The sequence below is a fragment of the Gorilla gorilla genome, chromosome 12 (assembly GCF_029281585.2).
Source record: "Gorilla gorilla gorilla isolate KB3781 chromosome 12, NHGRI_mGorGor1-v2.1_pri, whole genome shotgun sequence".
NCBI classification, from domain to species: Eukaryota; Metazoa; Chordata; class Mammalia; order Primates; family Hominidae; genus Gorilla; species Gorilla gorilla.
Genome location: NC_073236.2, coordinates 39,231,589 through 39,252,822, shown reverse-complemented (window position 1 = coordinate 39,252,822; position 21,234 = coordinate 39,231,589). Strand labels below are relative to the sequence as shown.

General features: G+C 44.9%; 2 protein-coding genes across 13 annotated transcripts in view; both read left to right on the top strand.

Moving 5' to 3' along the window:
• The window catches only part of RFX8 (regulatory factor X8), a 77,816-nt gene extending 74,116 nt beyond the window's left edge, over positions 1 to 3,700 (top strand). For 8 of the 10 annotated variants that reach the window (XM_063695626.1, XM_063695628.1, XM_055378422.2 and 5 more), the window contains one exon: positions 3,335 to 3,700. In XM_063695626.1, coding sequence (XP_063551696.1) covers positions 3,335 to 3,511 — 177 coding nt within the window. In that variant the 3' untranslated portion in view covers positions 3,512 to 3,700. The remainder of the gene's footprint in view (positions 1 to 3,334) is intronic. The other 2 variants (XM_063695631.1, XM_055378424.2) reach the window with 2 other exon arrangements.
• A 10,537-nt stretch (positions 3,701 to 14,237) lies between these two features.
• The window catches only part of CREG2 (cellular repressor of E1A stimulated genes 2), a 41,874-nt gene continuing 34,877 nt past the window's right edge, over positions 14,238 to 21,234 (top strand). The window contains exons 1-3 of one of the 3 annotated variants that reach the window (XM_055378427.2): positions 14,238 to 14,911; positions 18,227 to 18,396; positions 18,849 to 19,232. In XM_055378427.2, coding sequence (XP_055234402.1) covers positions 14,246 to 14,911; positions 18,227 to 18,396; positions 18,849 to 18,921 — 909 coding nt within the window. In that variant the 5' untranslated portion in view covers positions 14,238 to 14,245 and the 3' untranslated portion in view covers positions 18,922 to 19,232. The other 2 variants (XM_055378428.2, XM_019020615.4) reach the window with 2 other exon arrangements.

Genomic DNA, 21,234 nt, shown 5'->3' with positions numbered 1-21,234 from the left:
AAGGATGCAGCAGCGAAACACTGACCCCAACTTGGGGGTGCTGATGAGAGCTGGGCCTCCTTAGCTGGCAGCAGCTAAGGCGCTTTCAGGAAGCAGGTGTTTCCAGACAGTTGGCAGAAAGAAGGCCCAGTTAGATCTGAAGAGGCGATGGCTTGGCTAGGCTATACCTAGGAGGATGGCTCTCCCTGCTGCTGTACCTGGCGGCAAAGCCCTCCAAGGGCCACCAGTGGAAAGCGCCTGAGTGTACTCTGGAGCATTCTGTAGAGCCCTAGCAGGGCCAGCATTCATGCTGGGCTGCAGTGTTCAGCTCCAAGTGAAAGCAAATTCTTTGCGCTCACCGGCTGGAGCAAGAGGTCAGAGTGTAGCATGACAACTTGTTAAAGGAAAAACAAAAACATCTTGCAGTGACACTTGTTAAAGCACCGTAAGGGAGGCTTTATCTGTAAGGAAGGCTTTATCCAGTACCATCTCCATAGGGCTTTTGCAACCGGGGAGGGAGATTGGGCTTAACTCTGAGTACAGAAGGGACAGGGTGGCAGGTGCGGAATTTATAGCCTAGGAGCCGGGTGGGGGTCAATGGATGGGAATTTACTAAGAAGAAATGTCAGAGGTAAGGGGGATTCTGGCTAAACCCACCTAAGAGGATTCTTGTAGAAGTCCAGCCAGTTGGGGTGACCAGACATCACCTGGAGGCTGGCAGAGGATGAGGAAACTGATCACATATGGAGATGGGGCATTCTCGCTAAAGTGACTCAGCAGGGTTCTTGCTAAAACTGGATTTTATAAGGAAGTGGGCGAAGGAGAAGGTTCAGGAGCCAGACTAAAGTTCAGCCAAGCGGAGAATGTTAGTCAAATTATATACACATGCTTCTTAGTCAGCAAGGTAACCAGGAGTAAGCTTTTACCTCTTCAGCCACAGTTAGAAGGCGTGAAGAGCAGACGCTGACAGTGTCCCGGAGCTGAGCATTTAAATGCATCTTTTCATCTCAATGAAATAGGTGTTATCATCAACCCCATTTTACAGCTGGCATAACTGAGGATCTTGAAGGGGTTGGGTAATTTTCCCAAGGTCACCTCACTAATCAGTGGGAGAACAGGAATTTATACCTCCACAGATCCTTCCAAGACTGTCCTCAGCATTCTCTCTCTCCCCAACAGTGTTTTCTACCATCTGCTTTAATTCCAAAATTGGTCTCTTGGGACTAATTACTAAAAATACCTTCAAATCTGATAAGGGCAATCCTGGTACATACATTTCTGGGTTCAAATTCTACTTCTTCCCCTTATTAGCTAGAACATTGGACAAATTGCTTCACTTATGGGGTTACTCATGTCTAATTCTACAGGGACATTATGAGGTTTAAATGAGTTAATTGTTGTAAAATGCTTAGACTATTTCCTAGAATATAGTAAGTACCCAATAACCACTGGTCATCATTATGATTTCCCCACCACGGCCTCCTAAGCTGAGCACTTTCTCTTAACACTGTTGGCCCAATCCCTTAGCTCCTCTGAAGTTCCTTGCAATGAGGTTTGACCTATATTTAATGGGTGGAAACAATAGAGAAGATATTAAATACTTAATTGAACCACAGAATAAAGCAATACAAGCAGACAAATGTCAGGTAATCCAAGGTAATACACATTAGAGATTAATTAAACCTGCTTCTGTTCATTCATGCCTGCTGGATTAGCTATAATGACTTAAACAATCACACCAAAAAGTTACGCTCATCTGATTTTCATTGCATCCATTATTCAGCACTTGCACTCATCGTCAACAAAAAAACACACCCTGCATGTCCCATCTGCATTCATCTGCCACCGTTTAACACCCATTCAGCTGCACAGCTGTGGCAGCCTCATTCCCTGAACAATTTAGCGCTGGCCTGCACCTCCGGTAACAACTGAAGTCAGCATTCCGGATTGCCATACCCATCTGTCCCTCTTCTACATTCTAGCAGCGTTCAAAATAGTCAGATGCCAAGGCATGTTTAAGAACAAAGTGAAAAACTATACTGATATTAAATAACGAATTTAGGTCATGTACTCCAGGATTACAGCAGAGCAAAACAAATTTTTTAAGTGTCTCGTCACCTCTAAGATAAAGGTGAAAACAATTTTTTGAAAAAGAAGGAAAATACCTTTTCATTGGGTGGTGACGGTTTTTGTCGAATTTAGAGAAAGAGTGAGACATGCTTTCATGAACCTTGCATTTGAAGTTATGGTGCACATATCTCTGTCAAAGTATACTAGCTTATAGGAGGTTTATTGATGAAATCAGACCAAGTGAATACATTTCTATTGGTTTTAAAGTAGTCATGACCAAGTTTCCTGGAGCTAAGGGAGGGATGGTACATTCGCCTTTCTCTGATAGGAAGACTTGCTCGTCAGGTGAAGTGGCTGAGGAGAGCTTCAGCTAACTTAGAACCTCCCCACCTCTCGAATCTGTTACTTCCCAATTGAGTCACCAATACCAGATTGCTGTTTTCATAGGTTTTTTCCCCCATTTAATGGTTTATTTGACGGATGGGGGAAGGAGAGCCTGTGTGGGAATTTGAACTGACTATGTCAGCTCCAGAGACTTGTTGAGAATGTGGCGATTAGTACCCGTCTGGAGACTCCCAAATTGATGGGGGGTCTCCAGCTACATGGAGACCGTGGGTGCCTTTCACAGGCTCCCTCCCGACTTTCACGACTCATCTTCTTTCTCCAGTGTCTGTTAAGGAAGAGTGTTGCTTTGCTCTCACGAGGACATTTCTCACAAACTGCCTTTCCCTAAAGAGAGCCCATCAGCTCCCCGCCCCTGCACCATCCCTGCCTTGCAAAGCCTCCCACTGAGTCCTCACTGGACCCTGAGTGTTTTCCTGAGAAATCAGGAGTTCTCTTAGAATAAATGCATGGGCTGGGTGCTGTGGCTCATGCCTGTAATCCCAGCACTTTGGGAGGCTGAGGCAGGTGGATCACCTGAGGTCAGGAGTTCGAAACCAGCCTGGCCAACGTAGTGAAACCCTGTCTCTACTAAAAATACAAAATTAGCTGGGCATGGTGGCACATGCCTGTAATCCCAGCAACTTGGGAGGCTGAGGCAGGAGAATGGCTTGAACCCAGGAGGCGGAGGTTGCAGTGAGCTGAGATGGCGCCATGGTACTCCAGCCTGGGCAACAAGAGTGGAACTCCATCTCAAAAAAAAAGGAATAAATGCATGAACTTCTCCTTTACATCCCAGGGTGGGAGCACGGGCTTGGTAGAAGAATTCAAATGGTAGTTCCTGCAACAAGGAATAGTATCTGTCTGTTTTTATCTTTTCCCTTTAAACATTTCCCTCTTGCAGCTCATCCAGGTGCTGTTGGAAGATGAAACCACTGAAAGCGCAGTTAAACTCAGCCTTCCTATGGGACAAGAAGCCCTCATAACCCTAAAAGATGGACAACAATTTGTGATTCAGATATCAGATGTACCCCAAAGCTCTGAAGATATTTATTTCAGAGAAAACAATGCTAATGTGTGAGATTATTTATTTGAATAGAGAATAAGAAAACTGATAGACTTGCATTCTTAAAAATATTAAATACTAAAGTTTTTCTATTGATGAAAGATGATGTTATGTATATAATAGATGTAGCATTGTCTATTTTATGTTTATATGTATTTCAAGGAGGTGGTTTTGATAAAATATGTAAACTGAGTTGGAGAATAATTTTTGCCTCTGATGCTTTTCTTTTGGGGCTGTCTGAGTATTTCTATTTTGAGACATGGCAGAAAAGAAATTTGAGAATGCTTTTTGGGAGTAAAGAAATGGTTAAGGCTCCAGAGAAAGAAAAAGTTCAAAGAATACCAACTGGTACAAGCAGTAAAATGCCAGTGGTAATATTTTTCCTCCCCTTGGTGATGCCTCAATCGAAATAGAATTTGTAGATAGATCCCCTCAGGCAGTGAGGAACAGAAAAAAAATCAATATGATATCACTGTTAAACTCATTCACTGGTCCATTAAACACCTTTGGTTCACTATCCCGATTTTCTTAAAGTGAGAGAATTTTGGATGCAACAATGTCTGCAGCAGAGGCTAATGTCCTGCTTTGAATCACTCTTTAGTTCTCTTTTTGTAGCAAAATCCTAAAAACTGCTGAAACTAGGAATAGATCATTGTTACAGAAAATCCACTTTTATGTAACTGATTATAATATTTAAAAGGAATTTTAGAATTCGTGCTTCACATGATTTCCGGTATACATGGAAAACATAGAGAATATTTTATTGATCTCATATTACATATGAACTAAATTTCCTGTGTCTTTACATAGGGAATGAATTAAATTTACTTACGAAATGAATTACATTTCCCCAAATGTTTGGAAATTTTTTAAAAAACCACAGGAGCTATATGTCTGTAGATTCATTAAGAATTACTCATCTTTATGGATAAAAAAGTAATCATATTTAAGAGCCCTTTTCAACTACATTTAATATATTATCTCAAGCTATCTGGGAGGAGTTGTTCTTTGTCGAAGAATGAGTCAGAGAGACATTTATTCTTTTGCTCACTGCTCAGTGACTTTGCATGTCATGTGTTTGCTCATAAGTAAGTAGACAGTTGGTGGACTGAGTCACAGAACACAGCAACAACAGGATCTGTAAGTCTGGGAATGGTGAATTTTGTTTGCATGTTTTGGGGTAAACTGATTAGCTAAGAGCTAGCAGAAGTCATTCTGGGCATTCTGTCCTTGAATGCCCAAGTTTACCAAAGAAAACAATTTTCATTGTTTCTCTGTAGCGTTAGACCTTAGGATAGGGGACGAGGATGGGGACAGAGAGGAGGAGGGACTTCTGGGACTGTTGCAGTTTGTATTAGTATGGTTTCTTTCTTAGTTGATCTTGGGGCCTGTCTAGGGGAGCCCTGATTGGGTGGGTGGGGGAGAGAGTAAGGTTTGGGTGTGTTGGTGAAACTAAAATGCAAGAAGCAGAAGTTTATTGCTCACAGACCCAGAGAGGTTAGGGGCACCAAATCACTAGGAGGGCCAGGAGGAGTCTGGAGGCAGCAGGGAGCTCAACCAGCCTGTGGTTGAGCCTGTGGGACCTGCCTTTATTAAGGCCCAGGGTACTATTCCTTAGGCTTTCCCTTGGGACTTGTGGATCTGGGTCATTTAAAGAAAACATATCTAAAGGAGGGAACTCATTTACATGACTCCAGTGTTGACCATTAGATTTTTTCCACAGCCAGCAGCTGTGGCATGAGCTGGATTTGGCATCGGTGAGATGAGGAATAAGCAGGCTCTATTGCAAACACCACACAGAGAGGAGAAGTCTCACTGAGGACAAGGATGACAGGGTTCAACTGGATTTCAAACAGCTTATGTCAGGTCTAAAAATGGCTGTCAAGGCTGCCACTCCATGAAGTCTATGCCAGGAACCCTCATGGTGCTCCCGTTCTTGGGTTGGGGGCTGGCCATACAGTGTAGTATGTTCACCTTGTGAAAATGTGTCATGATGTTTGTGATTTGACTTGATTACATTTCTGCATATGTTATATATGAAAGTGTATCTTAAAAAATACAAGGTGGCCAGGCACGGTAGCTCACACCTATAATCCCAACATTTTGTGAGATCAAGGTGAGAGGATCGCTTGAGCATAGGAGTTCAAGACCAGCCTGGGCAACATAATGAGAGCCCAATCTCTATAAAAGAAAAAAATTAGCTGGATGTGGTGGCACTTAGCTGTAGTCTGAGCTACTCAGGAGGCTGAGGCAGGAGGATTGCTTGAGCCCAGTTCAAGACTGCAGTGAACTACTATCATGCCACTGCACTTCAGCCTGGAAGACAGAGCAAGACCCTGTCTTAAAAATAAATAAATAAATGGCATTGCCCACTTTATGGGAATTGGATTGGAGGTTCCTGGTGGAAGAAAGACTAAAAAGCACACAGGAGGATTTCAAGAGAAAGCAAGCTGGGCTTGAAAAGTCACCAGGTGCAGTGGCTCACACCTATAATTCCAGCACTTGGGAGGCCAAGGCGGCTGGATTGCTTGAGCTCAGGAGTTTGTCACCAGCCTGGGCAACATGGTGAAACCCTCATCTTAACAAAAAATATAAAAAATTAGCCAGGCATAGTGGTTAGCGCCTGTAGTCCCAGCTACTTGGGAGGCTGAGGCGGGAGGATAGCTTGAGTCCAGGAGGTTGAGGCTGCAGTGAGCTATGATTGTACTGCTGCACTCCAGCCTGGGCCACAGAGCGAGGCCCTGTCTGGAAAAAAAAAAAAAAGAAGGAAAAAAGAAGAAGAAAGAAAGAGAGAGGAGAGAGAGAGAAAGAAGGAAAGAAAAGAAGAAGGAAGAAAGAAAGAAAGAAAGAAAGAAAGAAAGAAAGAAAGAAAGAAAGAAAGAAAAAAGAAAGAAAGAAAGAAAGAAAAGAAAGAAAGAAAGAAAGAAAACCAACAAGCTCTGGTGTGAGAACAGAGCTGCACCTGCCTCATAGGCAAGTCTTTGTTTTTAACTCCCAATCCCCTTCCTTGATGAGCTGAGACACGAGGCAGAATACAAACACATCTGCCTTGCCCACCTCAGCCCTCAAATCCTAAAGCAGCTAGCAGGAGAGAGGAGAAGACGTCAACCTTCATAAAGTTTGACATTTTGATTATTACACTGACATTTTAATTACTGAACAGAGATGGTTCCCATGATTGAAAGTAACTGGTGGTCTATTACTTGAAAGTGAACATGAATGTGAACAGGAAATCCCCCTATCCCCTACCCCAAACTTAGATTTTTCTTCAAGAGCCATAAAGAATCCACATAGCAGGTTGCAAAGATTGTTTTCTGCTTGTACCATGGATCAGTTCACTATTACAGCATAACAAACTAATCCTTCGCGGCGGCTTAAAACAACCACCGTCTATTTATTATCCCTCACCAGTCCGCAGTTTGCTTGGGTAGCTGGTTCTGCTGTTCTGGGCTGGACTCAACAAATCTCAGCTGGGCTCACTCAGCCCTCCAAGGTTCCTGACAGGTATGTAGGGGGCTGGCTAGTCTAGGATGGCCTCAGCTGTCCTCCATGTGGTTCCCACATTCCTTCAACAGGCCAGTTCATGCATGTTCTCATGACAGGAGGGAGTCCAAGAGAGCAGACGTGGAAACACACAAGCATGTTTTCACACCTCCTTTTGCATCAAGTGTGGTCTTGTACCATTGACCAAAGCAAGTCATGTTGCCAAACTCAGAGTTAGCAAGATAAGGTACTCCTAATGGGTATGGATGCAGGGAGGTATCAAACAACTGGAGTTGTCAACCACGTCACTCACCACCTACCTTATCCAGTTCAACTCACTCAAAATAACATCTAAATCATTATCCCAGTTGCTCCGTTCCCAGGTGGAAATGACCTGCTCAGGGTCCTCAAGCAGCAGTGAGATCCTGGCCATCTGCAGATTCCACAATCAATCACCCCCATCAATTGTGACATTATTACAGCACTGCCCTCCATGCAACTTAACTCGATAGGAAACAAACATTTGATCCGTTTGTTATTGCATAGAAGCAATAATATTACATAGAAGCAATATTATTTTCTGAAACAGTAATTTGAAATAGGAATAATAATGAGAAACTGTACAGAGAGATATCCCCCAGGGCACATTACTGATTGTCAATATGGTGAGTACAGAAAGAGAGGCACATCACACTTCTCTTCACAGTAATAATAGCTGCACCCACATGTATCTTGGAACATAAATGTTCACCCATGATAAGTCGGAAGCCCACTAACATGCTGGCAGCAGACAGATTTTTCAGAAACACATATCTGATCAAAAATTTACAGTGATGTTTTCCAAAATTAGGTATTTGTCATGTATTTTTTCTTTTACCAGGTATTCTTTAAACACTTGGGATTGTAGGGGTGGAAAGCTGTGATACCTTTCCTCACCCACCATGAGGGTCATGGCCAACACTCCTGTAGCAAAGGAAAAAAGAGAAAAGCATAACAAATGTATTTAATATTTAATCCAATGTATTAGGCCATTCTCACACTGCTACAAAGAAATACCCGCAACTGGGTAATTTATAAAGAAAAGAGGTTTAATTGGCTCTTGGTTCCACAGGCTGTACAGGAAGCATGATGCATCTGCTTGGCTTCTGGGGAGGCCACAGGAAACTTACAATCATGGCAGAAGGTGAAGGGAAAGGAGACACATCTTACATGGCTGGAGCAGGATAGGTGCTATACACTTTTAAATGATGAGATCTCATGAGAACTCACTCACTATTAGTGAGTAGCACCAAAGGGGATATTCACCCCCATGATCCAATCACCTCCCAGCAGGCCCCACCTTCAACGTTGGGGATTACAGTTTGACATGAGATTTGGGCGGGGACACAGATCCAAACTGTACCATCAAAGTTTTATGTGACGTGAAAGCCTAAATAAATAACGACTCAAAGACTCAGGGAAAACTATCCATTTTCATGCTTAGGTTTGGTGAAGAACGGACAACCATGAAGAAACGTGATTGGACAAAAAGTGAATGATCTAATGGTAATAGACTGAGTGGGGAAACCCAGCAAGGCCTGTCTGTTCAGGTTCTCCTTCCTCCTTCTGTGTGTCATTCCCTTCCCCCAGGTGTGGGGCAGGACCCCTTCTGGAATGAGGTCTCATGACCTATTCTAAGATAAGGTGGGTCCGAGAACCTCTTTATGGCCAGCTCCTATACAGAAAGGCAGAGGGAGTTACAGTCATATTTCTAGGCTTTATGGCTGCCTTTGAAGGAGAGGGGTCCTAATTTCTATGATCCATCTTGGGGAAGAGAAATTCTAGTTCCTATGGCCTGCCTTGTGGGAGAGACGAGAGCAGGAGAAAGAAGGGTAGGAAAAGGCCAGAAAGAGATTTTGCTTCTGAGGCTCTTCCGCTGTCCTTTACTTCAAAGTACTCAGCATGTCAAAGCGTTATACTCTGGGCATGATTTTCTCAACCATAAATAAAATAGACAAATCTCTGCTCTTATTGAGCTTGTGTTCCTCGTACAGGAAGACTGACACTGAGCTAATCAGCAAATAAAAGCAAAATATCTGAAGTAGATATAAGTGTTATCGTGAAAATGCACTATGGGGATGGGGATGCCCTTTTTTTTTTTGACAGAGTCTGTCTCTGTTGCCCAGGCTGGAGTACAATGGCGCGATCTCGGCTCACTGCAATCTCTGCCTCCCAGATTCAAGCAATTCTCCTGCCTCAGCTTCCCAAGTAGCTGGGATTACAGGTGTGTGCCACTATGCTCAACTAATTTTTGTATTATTTGATAGAGTCGGGGTTTTGCCATGTTGGCCAGGCTGGTCTTGAACTCCTGACCTCAGGTGATCTGCTCACCTCTGCCTCCCAAAGTATTGGGATTACAGGTGTGAGCCACCGCACCCAGCCTGATGCTGCTTCTTATAGGGCATTCAAGCAAGACCTCTCTCACAAGGTGTAATCTGAAAAGAGACCTGAAGAAAGTAGGAGAAAGGAAAGGTGTGAGAGTCTCCTAAAAAGGGGAGGAGAATGAATCAGAGAAGTAGGAGAGTACTACCAGGCAGGGCTAATGCCCCCTTGAAGTTAATGGCCATAAATCTGAAGTGATTAAGGAACTTAAAATCGTATATATTCTCTATATATACACTATATATATATTTAAAATCATATACACACTGTATAGAAATCATATATATGATATATATAAAATCATATATACTATACATATGTATGATTTATATATATATATACACTTCAAATTTATGGCCATTAACTAAATTATATATATACATATGATTTTAAGTCCCTTAATCTCCTCGATATATATAGAATATATAATATATTGATAAAAGAAATTAAAGGTAACACAAATAAGTGCAAAGACATCCCATATTCATGAATCAGAAGACATAATTTTGTTAAACTGTTCATACTACCCAAAGGAATCTACAAATTCAATTCAATTCCTATCAAAATCCACTTAGTGGCTGGGTGCAGAGGCTCACACCTCGGAAGGCCAAGGTGGGAGGACCATGTGAGTCCGGGAGTTCAAGACCAGCCTGGACAACATAGCAAGACCCCATTTCTACAAAAAAAAATTAAAAATTAGCCAGGCATGATGGCATGTGCCTATCTATAGTCCTAGCTACTCCAGAGGCCAAGGAGAGAGGATCACTTGAGCACAGGAGTTTGAGGTTACAGTGAGCTATGATCATTACCACTTCACTCCAGCTTGGGCAAAAGAGTAAGATTCTGTCTCTAAAATGAACAAACATGAAATAATAATAATAATAATAATAATAATAATAATCCTGCAATGATATCCCCTTACACCCATTAGAATGGCCATTATAAAAAATAACAGGTGTTGGTGAGAAGGTGGATACATTAGAACTCTTGTGCACCATTGGTGGGAATATAAAATAGTGCAGCCGTTTTGGGAAACAGTATGGAGGTTCGTTAAAAGTAAACTATCTTATGATTCAGCAATCACACTTAGGGGTATTTACCCAAAAGAATTCAAGACAGGATCTCAAAGAGGTATTTACACTCAAATGTTTATTGCAGTAGTATTCACAATAACTGTAAGGCAGAAACAACTTAAATGTCCATCCATGATGAATGGATAAAGAAAATGCGGGCCCGAGGCAGTGGCTCACGTCTGTAATCCCAGCACCTTGGGAGGCTGAAGTCAGAGAATTGCTTGAGCTCAGGGGTTCGAGATCAGCCTGGGCAACATAGTAAGACCTCATCTCTACAAAAAATAAAAAATAAAAGTGAGCCAGGCATGGTGGTGTGCCTGTAGTAACAGCTTCTCAGGAGGCTGAGGATGGGGGGACCACTTGAAGCCAGGCAATCCAGGCTGCAGTGAGCCATGATCGTGCCACTGCACCCCAGCCTGGGCAACAGAGTGAGACCCTGACTCAAAAAAAAAAAAAAAAAAAAAAAGGAAATGTGATATATACATATGTGAACCCAGAAGGCTAATCAGAAACTCAAAAGAATGCAACTGTTTGTGTCTCACCTATCTGTGACCTGGAAGCTCCCTCCCCGCTTCAAGTCTTCCTGCCTTTGCTTCAAGTTGTCCAGCCTTTCCAGACTGAACCAATGTAATTCTTACATGCATTGATTGATGTCTCATGTCTCCCTAAAATATATAACCTCCAGCTGTGCCCTGACCACCTTGGGCACATGTCATCAAGACTTCCTGAGGCTGCGTCATGGGAGCATCTTCAACCTTGGCAAAATAAACGTCCTAAATTAACTGAGACCTGTCTCAGATTTTGATTTTGGGGGCCCAAGATATTTTCCTTTCACACACGCAATGGAATATTATTCACCCTTTAAAAAGAATAACCTCCTGTCATATGCTATAACATGGATGAATTTTGAACATCATGCTAAGTAAGGTAAGCATGGAAGGACATGGAAGGACAAATACTGTATAATTCCACTTATATAAGGTATCTAAAATAGTCAAACTCATAGAAACAGAGAGTAGAATGGTTGCTGCCAGGGGCTGGGGGGAGGGAAAATGGGGAGTTGCTGTTCAGTGGATAAAGAGTTCCAGTTATGCAAGGTACAATTCTAGAGATGTGCTATAGAACAATGTTCTTATAGTTAACAATGCTGTACTGTACACTTGTTAAGAGGATAGATCTCCTGTTACATTTTTTACCACATGTTTTTAAATAGGCAAAAGACATTAACAGGCATTTTATAAAAGATTTCGAACTGGGCAATAAACACATGAAAAATGATCAGCCATATTAGTCATTAGGTAAATGCAAATTAAAATAACAATGAGATACCATTGCTCATCCACCAGATTCGGTTGGCGTGAGAGGGGTGCGGGGGATGGGCAAAAAAAACTAACGCTAATCTGTGTTGATGAGGATGTAGAGCTGTAACAGTCACTCTCACATTCTGACAGTAGCAACATAAACTGGTACAATCATTTTGAAAATAAGTTTGATTTTCTATATATATATTTTATATATGTATATTTTTATATATATATAAAAATATATATATTTTCTATATATATATATAAACATATTCCTACCCATATCTTTACTACCTGGGATGCCTCTGCAAAATAGATCCCTAAATCTCTCCAGAAAGACACTATCTCTAGCTTTTCAAGCTTATTCAAACAGGTTTGGATTCTGCAGGAAACCAGGAAATCCATGGAGAATTATCTTCCAAAATTTGAGTTTGAGGGATCTGTTGAATATTCAGGGGTAAATGGCCAAAACAAACAACAATTGCTGTCATTAATGGAGCATTTACTATGTTCTGGCACAAGTTGTGTGATGGGGTTTGAGGAGTGATTATGGATCACCCTCTTAAATCCCCTTTGAGTGTGGAACTAAGTTGGGAAATAAAACTCAAGAATCAGAAAGCTTAATAGAAGTAAAGCTAATGGGAAATTTTGACCAAATAGGATTCCTATTAGGTTCTGCAACTGAATTTACTCCCTTAGTCACAGACAGGGCAGGGCGACCTCTCATCTGCTGAAGGGGCAGGACAGCTCAGGCAAGACAGAAGAGAAGGGTGAACAGATCGTTCAGAAAAGAATAGCTTTGCAGGGGCTGAGAAAAGCGTGTTAAGCTTGCCTTTCGAAACTCATCCATCAGATGAGTCACTTCTCCCATGAGGAGGCAGGAGTAAGCAAACAGCCATGGCCGGGCGCGGTGGTTCACACCTGTAATCCCAGCACTTTGGGAGGCCAATGAGGGTGGATCATGAGGTCAAGAGATCGAGACCATCCTGGCCAACATGGTGAAACCCCGTCTCTACTAAAAATACAAAAATTAGCTGGGTGTGGTGGCGGGCGCCTGCAGTCCCAGCTACTTGGGGGACTGAGGCAGGAAAATCGCTTGAACCCGGGAGGCAGAGGTTGTAGTGTGCCACTGCACTCCAGCCTGGCGAAAGAGTGAGATTCTGTCTCAAGAAAGAAAGGAGAGGAAGAAAGGAAGAAAGGAAGAAAGAAAGGAAGAAAAGAAGGAAGGAAGGAAGGAAGGAAGGAAGGAAGAAAGAAAAAGAAAAAGAAAGAAAGAGAAAAAGAAAGAAAGAAAGAAAAAGAAAGAGAAAGAAAGGAGAGAGGGAGGGAGGGAGGGAGGGAGGGAAAAGAAAAGAAAACAGCCAAAAGCCTGCAATATTCCTCCTCATTTTTCCTTTCCAGGGCTTGGACCGGAGTTCTGATGACCTGGAATGAGGGGCTTGGCCAAGGTGGTATTTGTCCATGTGGCCTCGACCAGTTTGTTTGAGCTTAAATGAAAATAACTTGATTCTGCTATTAGATGAACTGGCTGCGATGCCCTCCTGACACAGCAAAGTGTAAGAAGGGTTATCGTCCTTGCAGAGAAAGAGAATGGGCATCAGATGGAATTGGTGCTAATCTTACCTCCACCATTTATTCAGTTTTCTCCTCTAATAAGATGATGATAACAATCCCTACCTTGTGTCTAGTTAACTAAATACAGTCAGCCCTTCGTATCTGTGGGTTCCCAGCCAACCACAGACTGAAAATATTTGAAGAAAAAAAAAGCTGGACGCAGTGGTTCACACCTGTAATCCCAGCACTTTTGGAGGCTGAGGCAGGAGGATCACCTGAGCCTTGGAAGTTGAGGCTGCAGTGAGCTGTGATTGTGCCACTGCACTCCAGCCTGGGAGGACAGAGCAAGACCCTTCATCAGAAAAATAAAAAATAAAAAAGGGTGATTGCATCTGTACTGAACATATATTGGCTTTTTTTCTTGTTCTATTCCCTAAACAATACAGTAAACAACAATTTACATAGTATTTACATTGTATTAGGTATTTTATAAGCAATTTAGATATTAAAGGAAGATGTGCATGGGTTATATGCAAATGCTGCACTATTATTTTATAAGGGACTTCAGCATCTCTGGATTTTGGTATCCACGGGGGTCCTGGAACCAATACCCCTCGGACACCAAGGGACTACTGTAGAGCGTTTGCTCCATGCCACACACTGTTCTAAGCCTCTTCAAATATTAATCGTTCAACCGTCCCATCCATCATCCTTAAGAGGTAGATATTATCTTTTTCAGCTAATGAAGGAAATGGGCACAGAGAGGTTAAGTGGCTTGGCAGGTCTCACAGCTGTTGAGCAGACGCGTGTATTAAGCCGGGATTTGAACGCCCACCCTCTGGCTGCGGAACCTGTGCCATCCTGCAGGAAACTAACCCACCCCGGGACCTGGCGCGCGAGGAGGACTCCCCAGGATGCGCGGCGTGTGCGTGGAACCTGGTCTTCTGCGAGCCTGGACTTCTGAGCTTCGCGCGCGGCTGCAGGGATTCGCCGGGACTCGCGCGGGGGACCGCGCCCGGGGATCCTGCAGGGGTGGGAAGGGGGCTCGGGCTCCTTGCTTCCGCCGCAGGGGGGCGCTGCCGGGCTCCCCCGCACTAGCGCTGCTGGCGGCCCCGGCGGCCGGGCGTGCTGCCTGCAAGATGTCCGTGCGCCGCGGCCGGCGGCCGGCGCGGCCGGGGACCCGCCTCTCCTGGCTGCTGTGCTGCAGCGCCCTGCTGTCCCCGGCCGCGGGCTACGTGATCGTGAGCTCCGTGTCTTGGGCCGTCACCAACGAGGTGGACGAGGAGCTGGACAGCGCCTCCACTGAGGAGGCTATGCCCGCGCTGCTGGAGGATTCGGGCAGCATCTGGCAGCAAAGCTTCCCCGCCTCTGCCCACAAGGAGGACGCGCACCTGCGGCCCCGGGCGGGCGCCGCCCGGGCCAGGCCGCCCCCCGCGCCACCCGGGATGTTCTCCTACCGGCGCGAGGGCGGCCAGGCGGCCGGTGCTCCCCCGGGCCCTAGAATGCGCGCCGCCACTGCCCGCTCCCTGGCCCATGCCAGCGTCTGGGGCTGCCTGGCCACCGTGTCCGCCCACGAGAAGGTAAGCGCCCGGCGGGGAGCGCGAGGGGGCCTGGCATTCAGGCGGCGGCCGGGGAACGGGGACAGGGACGTGCTCGCGACCGCTCGGGACTGGGATCCGGGTCCACCAGACGTGCCCGGTGCCCTGGATGGGACCCTCGACACTGTACATAATGGAAGGCGATGGTGCCTCCGTGAGCCTGGCGAAGTCGGGGGAGGGTCGGAGAGGCACATGGATAACCAGGCTTCCTGCCAGGTAGGGTTGGGTACCGAATCCCCACCTTGAGGTGGCCAGGCAGAGAGACGGACACCTAACCAGCGTCCGACCGAGACCTAGACCAGAGCAGCCACAGACACCTTTGGAATCGCAGAGTAGGCGGGGACAGCCCTTCCCAGCGCAGGGCACAAACCCATAGACCCGAACTCCCCATCACCTTCTGACCTGGAGCTGAAGCAGGGATGGGGAGAGAGAGAGCACCAGGGCTTCGATGGAAATCTGCATTTAAGAAAATGGAGTTCACGATTTTTTCTGGAAAGGAGGCTTATTATGCAAAGTGTGTAAATGCTGGAATGAGCTATTCGCTGCACTTTTAATTGTTCAGTTCGCAAATGCTTTACTCACCTGTTAGACATGATTCCACCTAGAATGACATGGATAAGTAATGCAGATGTAACTTCCATGCCTCCAGAAGGCTTTTGGGGGTTTTAAGAGAGATGAAAGAGCTACAAGGCAGTAATGTGAACTCCTCTTTACTTCCTACAAAAAAGAGAAATAATATTTTATGGAAGGCATAGGACATTGGCCAGGTTCTTGCCCCAGCTCTGGGTCTCACCAAGACTGTGGCCAAGTCACTGGCTTCTCCACTTTCCTTTCCTCGTCTATAAAATTAGGTTTAGTTTTTAAGGTCCTTTTTTGCTTAAAAACTACCTAAATGGCAACTTTATTTCGAGTTTGGCAATGGTCTTAACCTCTTCAGTGTCAAATGCAGATCCAGTTGGATATTCTCAACACCTAGGTGATTTTTCACAGCTGTATCTTGCACTCCTAAGACACATCTTAAAAAGACATAAAGGTTAAAGATGACACTGATCTTAGTTGAAAACACAAATCTTTTCAAGAAATTAAATAGTCTCGTGCCAATGTATTAGAGATATTTTGACTTTCAATATTCCTTCTCTTAGCTTTGTTAGGAGTTCCTCTTTCTAATCCTTATTGACATTTGATTTAAACAATAAATTCAGACAGCATTTACACAATGTACTGCCATGCATGCAAAGCATGACTCTGGGCAGCTATGACAAGCTGAAAAATGGGATATATGAACAAAGTTATATTACCATTTTGGAAGATTCCTTAACATTTCATGTTCCTGAAAAATTAAAGCCCTGCCTTTTATAATTCTACACACCATTATCATGCAACATTTCAAAGACAAAGATAACCCCTGAATTCTGAGCAAGTAACAACAAGGTGCACTTTGTTAGGGATAAAATCATGGAAAATTGGGATGCTTGACTGGCAGGATTTGGGAAAAACCTCAGCACTAAATATTTTTGTTGGCCAGGCGTCATGGCTCACACCTGTAATCCCAGCACTTTGGGAGGCCGAGGCGGGCAGATCACTTGAGGTCAGGAGTTCAAGACCAGCTTGGCCAACATGGTGAAACCCTGTCTCTACTAAAAATACAAAAATAGCCAGGCATGGTGGCATGCACCTGTAATCCCAGCAACTTGGGAGGCTAAGGCACAAGAATCGCTTAACCCAGGAGACGGAGGCTGCAGTGAGCCAAAATCGTGCCACTGAATGCCAGCCTGGGCAACAAACAGAGTGAGACTCTGTCTCAAAAAAATAATACTACTAATAAAATAAATAAATAAATATTTTTGTTTATATCTGCAGTCACAGAAACATGATATACCACCTGTCTTAGTCGATCTGTATTACTGTAAACAAATACCTGAGGCTGGGTAATTTATAAAGAAAAGAGGTGTATTTGGCTCACAGTTCTGCATGCTGTTCAGAAAGCATGGCGCAGCATCTGCTTCTGAGGAGACCTCAGACTGCTTCCACTCATGGTGGAAGGTGTAGAGCCAGTGTGTGCAGTGATCACATGGCAAGAAAGAAAGCAAGAGAGAGGGGAAGGTGCCAGGCTCTTTTTATTTTTATTTATTTATTTTATAGATGGGGTCTGGCTCTGTCACCCAGGCTGGAATGCAGTGGTGTGATCATAGCTCACTGCTGCCTCAAACTCCTGGGCTCAAGCAACCCTGCTGCCTCAGTCTTTCGGGTAACTGGGACTATAGATGTGTGCCACCATGCCAAGCTAATTTTTTAAAAAACTTTTTGTAGGGATGGGGGTCTCGCTATCTTGCCCAGGCTGATCCTGAACTGTTGGGCTCCCAAAGTGCTAGGATTACAGGGTGAATCCCCATGCCCAGTTGGCACCAGGCTTTTTTAAACCTTCTCTCAGGGGAACTCTTAAGGAAACTAACAGAGGGACAATTCACTCAGTACCTCGAGGAGGGCACCAAGCCATTCATGAGGGATCCACCCCCATGACCCAAACCCTTCCCACTTGGCCTCCCCTCCAACACCGGGGATCAGAATTTAACATGAGATTTGGAGGGATGGATATCCAAACTATGGCACCACCCTTCTCCCACCCTAGTGGGTGATCATGAAGAAAAATTGGCATATCATGTTTCTATGACTTCCTTTATGCAAAAAGGGTAACAAATCAATTTCTCATAACTTGCTGAGTCATACAATGAAATATTATTGATTACAATAAAAAACGCAGCTAATAAATGAGAAAGTGATGTAGCCCTAAAAGAAACAATAATAGAAAGTTCCTGAAGTCCAAAGAGCAGGCAAGGCGTTAAAGACTTAAACATCCTCCCTAAAGTTGCTCAAAACTTGGGACAGGCAGTTAACCTTGGGAGTTAAAGCAGTGGGGCTGTAACAGGCAGCTTGTGGAAAAGGCTTAGCGCCACCCCCCATAAATGTCATTGTCCCTCCCCAAAAGAACATGAAATTTAACAAAGTGAGTATATTGGCCATGCACAGGCAGCTTCAAGAAGAATCCTTTCACCACCCCTTCCAAACAGGATGCCACTGCTGAGTATCTCCTGTGGAGAAATTCTAGAGCCACCACGGAGTGAATTAGGCAGACTGGGGACCACCTCACCTTGATTTACTACCTGTCAGAGCCACTGTGATGCCATGATCCCCCCTCATCCCTGGTGTTGTATTTCCTAGCCAGAGGCACAGGCTAAGCTCCCAGATCAAGTCGAGCCACAGCTCTGCACTGAAAAAGGCTTTTTTGGTGTTTGTTAGATCCAAGGACTGCCATTTGGGAACTGCCTGCCCATCAGTGATGGCCCCTTCAACAATAGCACTGGGATTCCTTTCTTCTACATGACAGCCAAGGACCCCGTGGTGGCTGATCTGATGAAGAACCCCATGGCCTCGCTGATGCTGCCAGAATCAGAAGGGGAGTTCTGCAGGTAGACGACGGTTTGCCCTCACTCACACGGGTCCTGGGAAGTTTTTGACAGAGAGTTGGGGGTGGGTTTCTCTCTGGGTCACATGACTTTAACAGAACTCTGAGATGCACATTGATGTTCACCCTTGAAATCAGATAAATTAGAATTCCACCACTCACCAAGCAGTGTGCTTTGTAGCAAGTTAGTTGATCTTTGGGAGCCTCAGTTTCTTCATCTGTAAAATGGGAATAATAATCTTTGCCTCCGAGAGTTATTGCAAGTGTTGGAAATAGGTGCAAAATGCTTTGTGCAACACTGGCAGGAGTCCAGACAGCTCCTGTTGTTATGGAAAAGGGCGAGGGTGGGAGTGAGGGTTGGTAAAGGAAGAGCCAGTAGTTGATCTCCCCAGCACAGAGTCATGCAACACAGAGTCTATATATTGTCTTTCCAATTTATTTCTATCCTGTCCCCAGAGATATGTGCAATAAGGAGCCAGCATTTTTTAATTCACTTTTTCAAAAGCTCTCTGAAAGAAAACACTTCTAAAGACATTTAAGCACTAACAGAACATTGATGCAGGCCCCTTTATCTGAATTCAAAATGCAAAGCCTGAACTCGCATCCTCCCCGGGAAATGTCTGCATGGAGCTGGTGTGGGAGCTGCATGTGAGATCCCCTTATCCTTCCCAGAGGAGCAACAAATGCCCAGGATGGCCTGGGGTGAGCCCTTTAACCTCCAGGACCTTAGTCACTCCACCTAAATGTAGTGATGCTTTAGAAAATCAACAGGCCTCATCCCATCTGTGAAATTCTATTATTCTTTATGCACAGCACGGAAAACATAATAACCAAACAATGTATTAGTTCTTACAGAGGCTAATCAAAGCAACTATACAATGCAAGATGCATCCTGGATAAGCCATTGTTTCCCCTCAGCCACGACAGACCACATGGAGACACTTCAGCTGACCCTGTTCCCCACCAGGTTACAGCAAGAAGCCAGGAAAAGAAACATTTCCTTTCTCATGGAATATTCTCCCTGTTCTTGGTCAGTCAAGCTTACTGTTACTAGAAGTACATTTCCAGGATACCTTTCTTTTCTTTTCTTATTCTTTTTTTTTTTTTTTTTTTTTTTTTAAGACAGAGTTTCGCTCTTGTTTCCCAGACTGGAGTGCAGTGGCGCAATCTCGGTTCACTGCAACCATGAACCTCTGCCTCCCAGGTTCAAGCAATTCTCCCTGCCTCAGCCTCCCAAGTAGCTGGGATTACAGGTGTCCACCACCACGCCTGGCTAATTTTTGTATTTTTAGTAGAGACAGGGTTTTGCCATGTTGTCCAGGCTGGTCTCAAACTCCTGACCTCAGGTGATCCACCTGCCTCAGCCTTCCAATCCAGGATACCTTTCTAAGCTTCCCAGGCTTTCCTCATTCAGGTATCCTGAAAGCAGTCATGCTGGAGCGTGTGGCTCCCAGAACCCAGAGCACAGCCGCTCTGGGGACAGGCAACAGAATATATACTTGGGACAAAGCTGCGGCAGCCCTCCAGCTGGGGGAGGATTTGTCAACTGGCAACCCCCAGGCAGATGGCAGCAGGAGCTGGAGCGAGGAGCAGTGAGAAATCTGACTTAGGAGAGGTCCTCATGGGGAGAAGATTTCAGGGTGACTTCCTTCAGTCCCTTGGGAAGACTTGCCTGCACAGCCTAGAGCCACGTATGCGGACCTTCTTCATGGCAGGCCACATGTAGGACGCACAAACACCTGTGCAGCCCCCTGGCTAACTGGGTGAGGCAGCTCAAGGCCGGAGGTGAGCACCCCGGGGCCAAGGGCAAGAGCATCTCAGCATACCTGTTACTCTGGCCTGGGAGAGGAAGGATGAGACGCACTCATGGGTACCCCTTAGTTTATGTCTTGTAAAACTGTTTCTCAGAACTGCTATACTCCTGACACTGTTTAAGCTTCTGAAGTATTGAAATATGATGTAAATAAATGCCTACAAAACCAAGTTTTGCCTTAGTAAGCATCACACTTCGATGCAAAGCTTACCAAGCAATGGGGCTTTTGTCACCCTAGGGTCTACGACTTCCCATAATCGGCATAAGCCCAGATGTGACTCACCTGTGTGAGGTTCGCATTCCAAGTGGAGCATTACATTTTAGGTTTCACCTTCAGAATCTTGGCAATACTGAACACAGGGACTTAACAAGTCAAAGCCATGTGGCTGGCATTGAAAAAGAGCCCTGAATAAACAAGCCAAGCAAGGGGTTCCTAGGGCCACTGGAGTATAGCGAGGCATCTGGTAGAAGTGTCCGCAGCTACCCAAACACCTGGGTAGAGTTTCGAAGAACAGCCCGGCAAGGTACCAGCAAGGGGCCCCTCCTGCCTGACGCCGGGCCTGAAGAGGTTGCCAGCAAAGGCAGAGTTCGTCGTCACGTGCTTCAGAGCTTCACAGCATCTCCCACAGGAGCGGGGAGATTCAAGAAAGCGCCCATGTCTTATGATGATAACGACAGGTCAAGGCCACCTGCTCCTCTCAGCTTCAGAAGGCAGCTCATACTCAGAACAATGAAAACTGCCTTCCAGCCTGTGCATTGGAAAACTTGCAACAGCATTTTTTTTTTTTGAGACGGAGTCTCATTCTGTCATCAGGCTGGAGTGCAGTGGCTCAATCTCAGCTCACTGCAACCTCCAGTTCCCTGGTTCAAGTGATTCTCCTGCCTCAGCCTCCCGAGTAGCTGGGATTACAGGCACATGAAACATGCCCAGCTAATTTTTGTATTTTTTTTAGTAGGGATGGGATTTCACCAGGTTGGTCAGGCTGGTCTTGAACTCATGACCTCAGGTGATCCACCTGCCTCAGCCTC